The sequence below is a fragment of the Heteronotia binoei genome, chromosome 2, assembly GCF_032191835.1.
Source record: "Heteronotia binoei isolate CCM8104 ecotype False Entrance Well chromosome 2, APGP_CSIRO_Hbin_v1, whole genome shotgun sequence".
Taxonomy (NCBI): Eukaryota; Metazoa; Chordata; class Lepidosauria; order Squamata; family Gekkonidae; genus Heteronotia; species Heteronotia binoei.
The window spans coordinates 114,205,100-114,219,417 of record NC_083224.1 but is presented as its reverse complement, the minus strand read 5'-3'; the positions used below and the strand labels follow the sequence as shown (position 1 = coordinate 114,219,417).

At 44.7% G+C, this 14,318-nt stretch overlaps 1 protein-coding gene across 1 annotated transcript in view; it reads left to right on the top strand.

The window, feature by feature from the left end:
- Positions 1–3,466: 3,466 nt before the first annotated feature.
- The window catches only part of MROH7 (maestro heat like repeat family member 7), a 47,644-nt gene continuing 36,792 nt past the window's right edge, over positions 3,467–14,318 (top strand). Inside the window, exons 1-3 of the mRNA XM_060233019.1 lie at positions 3,467–3,508; positions 5,076–5,177; positions 6,531–6,619. Coding sequence (XP_060089002.1) covers positions 3,467–3,508; positions 5,076–5,177; positions 6,531–6,619 — 233 coding nt within the window. The remainder of the gene's footprint in view (positions 3,509–5,075; positions 5,178–6,530; positions 6,620–14,318) is intronic.

Here is a 14,318-nt window from a genome sequence, read left to right as displayed (position 1 = left end):
CTTTTACAAAAGAGCTTCAAAAGGAAATTAGAGAGACTGCTGATTTGCAATTGATAATGAAGCTCAAGACAATGCATCCTCCTGAACTGAGAGCTGGTTTTCTTGTTACATTACCAATGTATGCTATTGTCATTTGGCATCTGAAATCACTCCCAAGATATAAGGACCAGTGCAGATGTTCTAATAAATAAATCCAGATAGGAACAGAGAAATCCAATCTTTTTTTTTAAAACTGGCTTTTCAGAACAAACCAAAATATTTCCCTCAGTTTACATTGTGCTTCTCAAAAGCAGCCACCCACCAAAGAAGTGTGCTTGCACACCTGGAATAAAATCCTGTTGGTCTTGGAGCTGCCATAGGACTCCAGCTTTGTTTTCTCTGTCCTCCCCCTCCCTTCGTCCCCAAAAGATGACAAGCAGCCCCAGACATGGAAGCTCTGTGTGTGTATGTGCAAGGGGGGGGGCAGGGACTTATTTTTGTATCCCTCAAGAAGGAAGCAGTCAAGAAGTTTACTGTGTACTTGTGTGTGAGAGTGAGTGAGCAAGGAAGGGGGGAGAGAGGCAAGAGGCAGGAAGAAAGCCACTGAGGAAGCTGGGACAAGCAAGCTATGGCACAGCTGGTGCTGTACCTAGAAAAAGAAGCAAGAGAAGGCAGTTGCTCAGGGACTGGATTTGAGCCCTGTGTGGGCTAGGTCTGTCCCACGGGCTGCATGTTTGACACCCTTGGTTTATGCAATAAAACAAAAATCAAACTCTCATCAGCCCCTGCAGCATGGTATGTGCACCCATCATTAATTTTCATGGTTGTGAATGATTTTGAGAGATGCTGGGTTTATGGTAGCATGGTAACTTTGCAAAATAATCTAATTTCGGTAGTGAAAACACACTAGGGTAACAAATGGTCATTCCTACTGTTGTAAATACCTGCCATAAAGATGTGAAACTCCTGAAGGGTCAAAATTAAAAAGAACTTTCTCTGTTTTGTGAATGGGCTAGAGATGTTATAGAGCCTCTTCCTCTTAATCTGATGCTCCCTTGGTGGTTCAAGAATGCACATAGGTGATCCCAAAAATGGAGGAAGATCAAAAGCACCTGGCCTCTGCCAATGAAGAATCAGCTGGAGTCCATATGGCCCAACAGCACCCTCTAATGTCCAAGAACATCTTGTTTGAACACTGCTCATCACAAGCATCTTCTGAAGGTGAGCAGGTTTTGGAAATGAAGTGGGAGCTGGGACAATATACACTATACAGATGCAAATACAAAAATATGGCTCTTTTAAGTCTGTCCTCTCTGCAGAACTGATGTTATTAACTGTTCTGCACAGAGTTATGATACCTTTCTAAGAAAGCACTTCATAAAACTAAATTCAGGTTAGATTCTACATGCTTGATTAACTTGAATCTTCAGAAATGATTATTGATTTCATTTCTACATCTCCCATAGCAAAAGTTCTCTGAGCAAGACCACAGCTGGGGGGTGGGAGGGAGGGCAGACCACTCTATTTTTTAAAAGACCCTTCCCTGTGTCCCTTGTGCAAGCACCAGTCGTTTCCGATGCTGGGGTGACTTTGCATCACGATGTTTTCAGGGCAGACTTTTTACGGGGTGGTTTTCCATTGCCTTCCCCAGTCATCTACACTCCCTGCCCCCCCCCCCCCCGCAAGCTGAGTACTCATTTTACCGACCTCAGAAGGATGGAAGGCTGAGTCAACATTGAGCCGGCTACCTGAATCCAGCTTTCGCTGGAATCGAGCTCAGGTCGTGAGCAGAGAGTTCAGACCGCAGTACTGCAGCTTCACTTCCCTGTGCGGGGCCCCTCCGTTGGAGGGTCTCCAGGACCCATGGAAAAGGACAAGGGAGAGACAAGCAGAGCATACCACCTTTGTCCTCTCCTCCACCCCCAATTTGAGTTTCCACTTAGAGAAAACCTTCCGCCCCCAGCAAGTGAGGCCAGCCCGGCGATCTGAGCGCCGCAACCAAGGTAAGGCGCCCACTGCCTGCGCCAAGGAAGTGCGCCCCCCCCCGGGCTACGCGGGCGCGCAGTCCTACCCTGCCCTCTTCTCTCTGTTGAGCTGGGCTGTCCCTCCGCCTGCAGCAGCAGCAGGGCCTTTCGCTCGCGGCACCCCTTCTGTATGTCAACTGCAGCAGCCCCTCGCCTGCTCACTCGCTCTGGGCCTGGCAAGAGCGGCAACCAGGTTCTGGCTTCGCGCCTGCAGAGTGCCAGCAGAGCGCAGCATCTTCAGCCTCAGCGAAGCACACTACAAGCATCAGGGCTGTTCCCCACTGGTGGGTGGGAGTGCGGCTTTGTCTGTTGCTGTCCCCGCCGCAGGGTTGGGAGTCGGAGGAGGCAGCGAGAGTCCATGGTGGCAAGAAGGAGCAGCAGGGGAGCCGGCTGGAGGTGGGTGGCCACAGTGGCTCCTATTAACGTCTGAGTGTTTCTTGCGGTGGCATCTCCTCTCCCCCCCCCTTTGGAGGCTTTTTGGGGCCCCTCCCCTGAACTTTTATTGCTTGGGCCCCTCCATCCAAGATTTTCTGGCTACAGCCCTGTCTCTGACTGCTTTACAACAAGTATAAAACAATAAAATACAAATTAATATTACAAATTAATATAACATTTTAAAAATTAAAGAACCATCAGCCTATTCATGTTTTATTTATAATTATATTATTTATAATTGGGGAGGGGCTGTAGCTCAGTGGTAGAGCATCCGCTTGGTAAGCAGAAGGTCCCAGGTTCAATCCCTGGCATCTCCAACTAAAAAGGGTCTAGGCATGAAAAACCTCAGCTTGAGACCTTGGAGAGCTGCTGCCAGTCTGAGTAGACAATACAGACTTTGATGGACCGAGGGTCTGATTCAGTACAAGGCAGCTTCATATGTTCAATTGCACTGTTTCGTGATTTAAAACCAACAAGCTGTTAATTTAAAAAAATGAAAGAATAGACCAGACCCAAAACCTCACAGAAGCCTGTGTGAAGAAGGGAAATAGTATCTTGCCTTTCCAGACCCAGAATCTAAGCATGTGTTTGAGTTGATGTTTCTAGTTCACCAAATCCCATACTCAAGAAGCTGGTGGAAATTACTGCAATCAGAGGACTTCCTTGTTTATGTAAAAAGCTCTCCTGGCAGCTTTAACTTGTGCCAAGGTTGGGTTGCTGAGAGCTATGACTAACTACATAGAGCTATGAACTCCGTTTGAGTCTGGAAGTAAGCAAAGCCCCATACGGGTAACTCAGACTTGGGAACTAACAAGAGGTCAGTCAGAGGCAGAATGACAATTTTCTGTACAAATCCTACAAAGTTCACTACCCCATGACCCCTGCTTAGTAGCCAAACAAGGAGAAGCAACAGAGGTTTCAATAGCCTCTGCTGCCTCCTGTTCCATTCACTTTTTATTTTATCAAATTCAGAATCAATAGATGCCTATGGAATGATGCTGTATGACAGACAAGTAAAGAATGAGAGCATGCTGAGGGCAGCCCCTGGAACAGTGGCACTGAATGAAACGGTAGGAGCACATTCTGCAGGCTAGTGGTCTTTGCCATCACCATTCCTAGTGCTTGATTCCGGTATGGAGGATCCACTTTTTACTTAATTTATATCTGCTTCCTTCATGCCTTTATACCTTTATGTCTGCTTCCTTGTTCACTGAAATTAAACTATGCATTTTGTAACTGGGGTGCAGTAATTTGGTTGGCCAGGATCAGATTAAAAATTGGGCTTTTTGACAGTTGTTGAGGAAGGCAGAAAACATGTTTCTCCTCTGTCCATGTCCGCAGCTGTTTATCAGACCTGGGAATTTCTTCATATTTCTTTGGTTAATTTGAACTGTGGCTTCAGAACCTCTTTTAATGCCAGGACTCTGAAAGGCATGAACTTGACCTGGTAACAGAAGCAGCTGTGAGCCAATGTAGAGGAATGCAGTGAGGGCCAAGAGGTTATGATTGCACCAGTGATGACACAATCCTTTTGGCTCTTGGTCATGGCTGGTCTCTTAAGTTTCACAAAAACTCTGCTTCTAACTATGGGCTAGACTTAAGGTTGCCAAGTCCCTGGCTTCCTGTCTATGGTACCTATTGTACCATAGAGTTTTCCCTCCCAAATAGCTAGAGTGTCTGGGAAAATCATAGAGTTTTCCCAGGAACGCCTAGAGCAGCCCCGTGTGCACGCCACTGTTTTGATTACATCACTTCTGGGTAATGTCATTGCACCAGCGATGTAGGGGGAGGTTCCCCCCACTGACCCAATGTGGGCCGGCAGTTTGGGAACCTCCCGGGCAGGGAAATCCCCGCCTGGACCGGGGGCTTGGCAGCTCTAGTTAGACTAGACATGGCAGCATCTTTGTAGCTGCTATGAGAATGCTACCATTGTTTTAAAGTCATTTTAAATGCTGCAAGGGCTCAATCCCAATCTGTAGCTTTCTTGTTACTCCCCCTCACACATTTTCAAGTGCTGAAGAGCTGTAGGGTGGCATGTGATCATGTTGGCACTTGATAAGACATTGGGGGGATCAAGACTGCCTCAACCCACCATGATGCAGGCCTGATGAGGCCCTGATGACATTTTTAATGACTTTAAAATGGCGGCAGCAGCCTCATGGTGACTACAAGAATGGCATCTTGTTTGGCCCTGTGTTGAAATTACTTCTTGGAAATTTTGGCATCGTTTCCCTCTATTTATCTCCGCCCCCCCCCCCCCCATACAAGGGTACTTCTGCAGCCATGGAAACCATTGTTCTATTCATATGTTGTAGGAAGATGGGAAGCAAGGCAGCTGATGACAGCCGTCTTAGATGAGAAAAGGAGTGGCTCTGTGACTAAAATGTTTTATGTTCCTGAGAATTTTCTCTCTGTATTAAAGGAACACTTGTATCTCTCAGTATTGGTTCAGAGTTCATCCAAATCTGGAGTTTTCATGGGCCCAAGAATAATTGTCAGGGAATAACTGACAGTCAGATGAATAAATATTGTCACTCACCTGAAACCCAATATGTTAATACCCTATTTTCACATAATTTTGAATTGATTTTGTGACATATGAAACTATTCTGAAACCATTCACTCTTCTGTTGCTAGCACCAAAATGGCTTGCCAGAATTCACCTCTGACATAAATGAAAGTGATCAGGAAGACTACCACCCTGGGAACTTGAAACTGGAACTTGCCAAGCAGATAACAGTGAGTCAAATGTAGGGTTGCCAATCCCCAAGTGGGGGCAGAGGATCCCCTGGTTTGAGGGTCTCCCCCCGCTTCAGGGTCATCAGAAAGCAGGGCGGGGGGATGTCTGCTGGGCACTCAATTATTCCCTATGGAGACTGATTCTCATAGGGTATAATGGAGAATTGATCTATGGGTATCTGGGGCTCTGGGGGGGGGGCTGATTTTTGATGTAGATACACCAAATTTGGAGCATAGCATCTGGCTCCTCTCCTCAAAACACCCGCCAAGTTTCAAAAGGATTGGACCAGGGGGTCCAATTCTGTGAGCCCCTAAGGAAGGTGCTCCTATCCTTCATTATTTCTAATGGAGGGGAAGGCATTTAAAAGGTGTGTGGTCCCTTTAAATGTGATGGTCAGAACTCCCTTTGGAGTTCAATTGTGCTTGTGACACCTTTGCTCTTGGCTCCATCCCCAATGTCTCCTGGCTCCACCCCAAGTCCCCAGATATTTCTTTAATTGGACTTGGCAACCCTAGTCACATGTAATATGCTAATAGCGCCAAAGAGATAGACATGCAAACAAATAATCCAAGGCCCCAATTGCTGTTTGGTTTCAGAGGGTAGCCCTGTTGAGCTGCAGTAGAAGAGCTAGATTTGAGTCCAGTAGCACTTTAGAGACCAACAAGATTTGCAGGGTATGAACTTTCAAGAGTTGAGCCTTCTTCCATGCTTTTATGCGCAGGCTGCCTCTCCTTTCACTCCTTTTTCACATGTGGAGGAAGACTCCCCCCTCTCCCCAGCACATGCATCAAGGGAGAGACAAGGGCCCTTTCTCTTCCCCAGAGAAAGGGGGGGGGGGTGGATGGGGGTGTCTCCTGTTGGATGGCAATATGTCAGGGGCCAGCAGTTTGCCTTCCTGAGGTCATGGCAGCTGCCAACCCTTGATCCTTCCCTTGGCCTTCAGATGGTGGGTTGTGACCCACTGATAGAGCATGCCTCTTGTGATTGAGGGGATTGCAGCAGATGCATCCTTCAGCCTTCCTGTCAAGCTGCACCTGCAGAAATTCCCTCTTCTGCACAAATGTTTCTACTGCAGGAACCCTGCCCTTGTTGGCATCTGCCCTTCCTAAAAAGAGAGAGAGATTTGCAAATAAAAATTCAAACCTGGTCTCATTTCTGCAGGTTGGGATTAAAGTGAGTCCTGGGTCTGGGAAGGCTGAAGCCTACTGTTCTGGCGTACACAGTGCTCACATGCACAAGACACATCCATGAGGCTGTCTATACTAGTAAAACAAACAAACCCTGAGGTGGGTGCTGGCATCAGTAACAAGGTGTCACTTCTTGTATCTTTATTTCTCATCTGGGATTCACAGGCTCAGATTAAAGACTTGCCACTGAACTACATAGACTCCAAGAGCACAATTTTGCGCTGTCAAGGGATGCATCTCATTGAGGACCTAAGGTATTTTGAATTAACACACCAATGTCCTCCCTTAACTATACCTATAAAATAGACAGATTTTCATTTTATGCAAGCAGACAAATATTAAGAGAAACTGCAATAGAAAAATGTATTATAAGAACATAAGAGAAGCCATGTTGGATCAGGCCAACGGCCCATCCAGTCCAACACTCTTTGTCACACAGTGGCAATTTTTTTTTATATATACACACACACTGTGGCTAATAGCCATTGATGGACCTGGGCTCCATATTTTTATCTAAACCCCTCTTGAAGGTGGCTATACTTGTGGCTGCCACCACCTCCTGTGGCAGTGAATTCCACATGTTAATCACCCTTTGGGTGAAGAAGTACTTCCTTTTATCCATTTTAACCTGTCTGCTCAGCAATTTCATCGAATGCCCACCAGTTCTTGTATTGTGAGAAAGGGAGAAAAGTACTTCTTTCTCTACTTTCTCCATCCCATGCATTATCTTGTAAACCTCTATCATGTCACCTCGCAGTCGACGTTTCTCCAAGCTAAAGAGTCCCAAGCGTTTCAACTTTTCTTCATAGGGAAAGTGCTCCAGCCCTTTAATCATTCTAGTTGCCCTTCTCTGGACTTTCTCCAATGCTATAATATCCTTTTTGAGGTGCGGCAACCAGAACTGCACACAGTACTCCAAATGAGACCGCACCATCGATTTATACAAGGGCATTATGATACTGGCTGATTTGTTTTCAATTCCCTTTCTAATAATTCCCAGCATGGTGTTGGCCTTTTTTATTGCAAACGCACACTGTCTTGACATTTTCAGTGAGTTATCTACCACGACCCCAAGATCTCTCTCTTGGTCAGTCTCTGCCAGTTCACGCTCCATCAACTTGTATTTGTAGCTGGGATTCTTGGCCCCAATGTGCATTACTTTGCACTTGGCCACATTGAACCGCATCTGCCACGTTGACGCCCACTCACCCAGCCTCAACAGATCCCTTTGGAGTTCCTCACAATCCTCTCTGGTTCTCACCATCCTGAACAATTTAGTGTCAGCCGCAAACTTGGCCACTTCACTGCTCACTCCAAACTCTAAATCATTAATGAACAAGTTAAAGAGCATGGGACCCAGTACCGAGCCCTGCGGCACCCCACTGCTTACCGTCCTCCACTGTGAAGACTGCCCATTTATACTCACTCTCTGCTTCCTATTACTCAGCCAGTTTTTGATCCACAAGAGGACCTGTCCTTTTACTCCATGACTCTCAAGCTTTCTAAGGAGCCTTTGATGAGGAACTTTATCAAAAACTTTCTGGAAGTCAAGGTATATAACATCTATCGGGTCTCCTTTGTCAACATGTTTGTTCACCCCCTCAAAGAAATGTAACAGGTTAGTGAGGCAAGATCGTCCCTTGCAGAACCCATGCTGAGTCTTCCTCAATAACCCGTGTTCATCAATGTGCCTACTCATTCTGTCCTTGATAATGGTTTCTACCAACTTTCCCGGTATTGAAGTCAGACTGACTGGCCTGTAATTTCCCGGATCTCTTCTGGAACCCTTTTTAAAGATGGGGGTGACATTTGCTACCTTCCAGTCCTCGGGAACGGAGGCAGATTTCAATGAAAGATTACAGATTTTGGTTAGAAGATCCACAAGTTCAACTTTGAGTATTTTCAGAACTTTCGGATGTATGCCATCCGGACCCGGTGACTTATTAGTTTTTAATTTGTCTATCAGTTGTAGGACCTCCTCTTTTGTCACCTCAATCTGACTCAGGTCTTTCAACACCCCTTCCAAAATTAGTGGTTCTGGTGCGGGCAAAAAGTTCTCGTCTTCCACAGTGAAGACAGAGGCAAAAAATTCATTTAGCTTCTCAGCCATTTCCCTATCCTCCTTCAGTAATCCTTTTACCCCATGGTCATCCAAGGGCCCCAACTGCCTCCCTGGCTGGTTTCCTACTTCTAATATATTTGAAGAAATTTTTATTGTTGGTCTTTATGTTGTTTGCAATATGCTCCTCATAGTCCCTTTTTGCCTGCCTGATCACAGTCTTGCATTTGATTTGCCAAAGCCTGTGTTCCCTTTTACTAATCTCACTTGGACTGGTTTTCCACCGCTTAAAGGAGTCCTTCTTACCTTTTACAGCTTCCATTACTTTGTTTGTTAACCATGCAGGCCTTTTCTTATGCCTGTTTGTGCCTTTCCTAACTTGTGGTATGTATTTTATCTGAGCTTCTAGGATTATAGTTTTTAATAATCTCCAAGCTTCCCCAAGGGTTTTGACCGTATGTACCTTTCCTTTCAGTTTCCTCTTCACATGCCTCAGTGTATTTATCCCTTTTAAAGTTAAACGTGTATTTATCCCTTTTAAAGTTAAACGTGGTTGTGGCGGTCTTTTTGGACAACTCCCTATTTATACAAACGGTGAAATCAATAACATTATGGTCACTGCTCCCAAGTGGCACAATCACTTTTACATCTCTCACCAAGTCTTGGGCATTACTTAGGACCAAATCCAGGATCGCCCCACCCTTGGTAGGTTCGGAGACCATCTGCTCCATAGCACAGTCATTGAGAGCATCAAGAAACTCAGTCTCTTTCTCTCAACCAGAAAACATATTGACCCAATCAATCTGCGGGTAGTTAAAATCACCTATTACAACACAGTTTTTATGTTTAGCCGCTATCTTTAAGCCTTCCATCATATTATAATCGTCCTCTCTCTTTTGATTTGGTGGGCGATAACAAACTCCCATAGTTAAATTTCCTTTTGGGCCCTCTATTTCAACCCAAAGCATTTCTAAAAGTGAATCTAATTCTCTGACCTCAGTCTTACTGGACCGTATATCCTCTCTGACATACAGAGCCACCCCACCTCCAACCCTTCCCTCCCTATCCTTCCGATATAGCTTATATCCAGGAATCACTGTGTCCCACTGATTCTCCTCATTCCACCAAGTTTCTGAAATTCCCACAATGTCTATGTTTTCTCCCAACACTAAACATTCCAATTCGCCAATTTTACTTCGAACACTTCTAGCATTTGCATACAAACATCTATAATTTCCCAGGCAAGCTAGGCCCGCCACCTTCCTCCTGCCGCCTTGAGACTGGCAGAGAGTCCATACTGTTTGTCACCTTCACAGTGGACAACTCTGGTCCATTACCCGGTAGAAAAATAGCAGCTAACCCTTCATCTCTTTGAGACGAGTCCTCCCGAACCAGAGACATTTCATCTCCTGTCGGCTTTCCCCCAAGATTTAGTTTAAAAACTGCTCTGCCACCTTTTTGATTTTAAGCACCAGCAGCCTGGTTCCATCCGTGGACTAGTGGAGACCGTCTCTTTTGTACAGCTCCCGCTTGTTCCAGAAAGCATCCCAGTGCCTAACAAACTTAAACCCTTCCTCCTTACACCATCGTCTCATCCACACATCGAGACTTCTAATTTGTGCCTGTCTCTCCTGCCCTGCACATGGAACAGGTAGCACTTCTGAGAAGGCTACCTTAGCGGTCCTGGCCTTAAGTCTCCCACCTAGCAGCCTAAATTTTTCCTCCAGGACCTCACGACTGCATTTCCCCACATCGTTGGTGCCAACATGCACCACGACCACAGGCTCCTCCCCAGCACTGTCTATCAGCCTATCTACTACACACGTAATGTCCGCTACCTTCGCACCAGGCAGGCAAGTCACCATATGGTCATTATGTGGTTTCGCCACCCAGCTATCTACTTGCCTAAGGATCGAATCACCAACTACCAAACCCCCCCCTCTCCCCCTGCTCAAAGATGGTTCCTTGGTGCGAAAGGATTTCCGCTCACCAACTGAAGAAGAGGTCCCATCTGAGGGCGCATTCCCCTTATCCTCAGCACGGTGCCCTGTTCCCTCTCGACCCTCACGCTCTCTGGCAGCAACGGGGCTGCTATGTTCAGAGCGGGGCTCATCTAATACGCCCCCAAGAGTCTTCCCCAAGTGCCTAACTGACCATCTCTGCTTCCCCAGGGCAGTCAGCTTGGCCTCAAGGATACGAACTCGTTCCTTGAGGACCAGGAGCTTCTTGCATCAAGCACACACCCAAGACTTCTGTTCTTTGGGCAGATAGTCGTACATGTGACACTCAGTGCAAAACACTGGAAAGCCCCCAACCCCTTGCTGGCATTCTATCTTCATTATATATATATATATATGCCCTTGCTGGCATTCTATCTTCATTTTATATATATATATATATATATATATATATATATATATATATATATATATATATATATATATATATATATATATATATATATATATAATGAAGATAGAATGCCAGCAAGGGGTTGGGGGAGAAGATGAATGGGTGGGGGCTAGTGGCAGTGGGCCCCATCAGATGGCCTGGGCACTAGCAGCTGCCCAAGAAGGAAAGGAAAGAAGGAAGAAGACTATAGATTTTTACCCGACCCTTCTCTCTGAATCAGAGTCTCACAACAGACACCCTGTGAGGTAGGTGGGGCTCACCTGCATATACTGGCCTGCTGTTGGGAAATGGATACGCAGGGAAATGGATACGCAGGTGATGCAGGTGATGATGTTGGGAAATGGATACGCAGGTGATGCAGGCAACTGAGCCTAGGTGCTGGGAGGACTTGCGGGTGTGGGGATGGAAAGGAAGGCCCAGATGGTGATCCTTGGGCACCACTTGCCCAGGGTCCTCTAAAGCCTGGACTCAGTCCTCTTCAAGGCAGAGTCTTTTCTTTTTAAGATTTACTGGCTAACTGCTCAAGGACTCTAAATCCCCTACTATTTCACAGGTAGTGGGCTACCCAGATTAGGGTTGCCAACCTCCAGATGGGGCTATATATATATATATATATATATATATATATATATATATATATATATAAAAATAAATATAGTCCTCTTTAAATGCTGTTTGTTTAAGTGGCTCCCCTTCTGGAGGGTCAACTTACCTTACCTTAACTTACCTTATTGGGAGAACAAGGAAATCAGGGATCTGGGTTCCTGGTCCTTAGAGAGCCCCTAGGTGAAGAGCCACAGGCCAAGAGCCCTTTGGCAAGGCGCAGCTTAAAATGCAAAGAGGGTGGAGCAGAGGCACTCCTCAGCAATCAGCAGCAATCACTCTCAATCTCTTTCACCCTTAGTCCAGTCAACCAAACAAAGAGCAGTCAACCAAACAAAGAGCAGTTCCCCAGCTATCACACCTCAGAATTTTAGGCAGCCCCACAAACCTCAGAATGAAGTCCTTCAAAACTCAGAAATTCTCAGCAATTTCTCCAGCTGTCTCAGCTATCAGAGCTGCTCTGCGGGCGGAGCGTCGCCGGGTAATGGTGGACGCAAATTAGCACAGCTCCGTTCCTTCCCTCCGAAATCCCGGCCCTATTGCTGAATCGCGGACCGAAAAAACAGCCCCAAATGGGAAAACCTTTAAAAAGCAAAGCAAAGGCTAAGGGAACTCCAAAACCGAAAACGAAGACGGCGGCAGAGACGACCCAGTCGGTAAGGAAGTTTTTTTCCCCCAACTCCTCACCAGGGCGGGAAAACCAAGCGGCCCTAGCTATGGCAGCAGGACAACATTCTCCCGGGACTGAGCAGTTACAGATCGATGAGACTCCCATAACAAAAAAAGACATTTTGCAGCTCAAAGAGGATATTCATACCTTCTTTAAGGAGTCTATGCAAAGCTGGCTAGCTCCAATAAATAAAAAAGTCGAGGAGATGGAGAACGACATGGAAGTAACCGCCAAAAAGGCGGAATGCAATGCAGAAGCCTCGCTTGCATTGCAGACAGAAATAAAACAAATAAAAATTAAAGAAACAAGACTTAATACCAGAATTATAACGCTGGAAAACCGCTGGAGAGCCTATAATTTGAAGATCAGAGGGATTAAAGAGGGCGCGGAGGAAGACCTGGTTATTCTACCCTTTATTAATAAATGGCTGATGGAGGTATTGGGGCGAGAAAATAGTACAGCCCCTGAGATTGTAAAAGCCATACGCCTCGGACCGTTTGCCTTAGCAAAGAAAGGAAAGCCAAGAGATATATTGGTCCAGTTCGTATTTCCCACAACGAGAGCCAGGTTACTTCAGGAAGCAAGAAAGAAAGGCGCCTTGAGTTATGAGGGACAAAAAGTCCTAGTCCTATTAGACTTGCCACCAGAAGCCTTAGAAAAAAGAAGGAGCCTGAAATTCTTCGCAACTAAATTGTATACTGAGAACTTTCGATTCCACTGGAGCCCTGTTTCTGACATTATAGTGTACAAAGGAGGGGCTCTCCTAAAGGCATCAGATCTAAAAACCGGAAAACTGCTTTTAAAGAAACTGAATATTAAGCTATCTCAAAGGGAAGAGGAAGAGTTACAGGCCCTTTCCCCAGACTTAGAGGAAGAAGAAGAACAAACCCCTACTGACACATGAACTACTGATAAACTGACAACGTATTTGAGAACAAGAATAAAGAAGAAGATACAAGAAGATATTTTAATGTGTATTATGCAGACTTTAAGTATGATTATTAAGTTCAATCATTAGAAACAGTAATACGCAAAACCACCAGAGGGCAGTGCTAGTTAAGTAAATCAGATAGAACCTATACAAGTACTTTAACTAGTATATTGTAGAGTGTAAGTCAATTTAAGTATTATTTTACATGATTTTCAGTTGGATTAAATAATAAGGGAGGGGGGTAAGTAAATTGAGTTAAATCTGAATGAGGATATGAATGTGTGTTGATATAGTTAAATTAAGTATGAGTGAGGAGGTGAATGTTAGTAGACACAGTTAGAAATAGAGTTAAGGTGGAAAAAAGATTACAAGTCATTAAATGCATTTACGATATGTTAAATTGAAATGAGGAGTATAATTAAGTCTGCTTATATCTTTACAGGAGGGAAGGAGGGAACTTTTGATTTGTACTGTTGTTTATGAAAAAAAGTTGTGACATTTGAACAACGCCCCCGAATAATAGTAATAGCAATAGGATTATTTTTACTTTTCAGATAAGAAAGCACTGTAATAGCTTTCTTCGCTCTGTTTGGGATTTTCTAGGGGAGGAGTTTCTGAAAAGTGTCCCTAATTAGGGAATTTAGTTTACAAAGTTGTTTTTTAAGTTAAGTTTTATTGTGTGAGGTGGTGTGTTGTTGTAACACTACTGAAAATTGTTGTTATTAATATTTTCATTTTTATCTTTGTTAGTTAGATTGGAAGATGACATGCCCATATAAGCTCCTCAGTTGGAATTGTAGAGGTCTCAATAATATTGTAAAACGTAAGAGACTACTTAACACCATGCAAAGGGATAGAGCAAACATTGTATGCCTACAGGAGACGCATTTAAAGAACACAAATGGAAAACTATTGTCCTCAAACTGGTTTAATCAAAGTTATTTGGCAGCAGGAACATCAAAATCTAGAGGAGTAGCAATTTTAATATCAAAATCAGTACCCTTTCATTGCCAAAAAGTAAAAGCGGATCCTAGAGGTCACTATATTTTTATTAGCGGAGAAATGGACGGTCAGCCATTAACAATAGCATCTGTGTATGCCCCAAATGTGAACCAAAAAGAGTTTTTGAAGACTACTTTACAACTACTGTCTGAATTTCAGAAAGGAGAAACAATAATTGGTGCCGACTTAAATTATATATTGGACTCCAAATTAGACAGGACATATAAAACGGGGAAAAAAGTACTGAAATCAACAGGTCTACAGAATATATTAGAT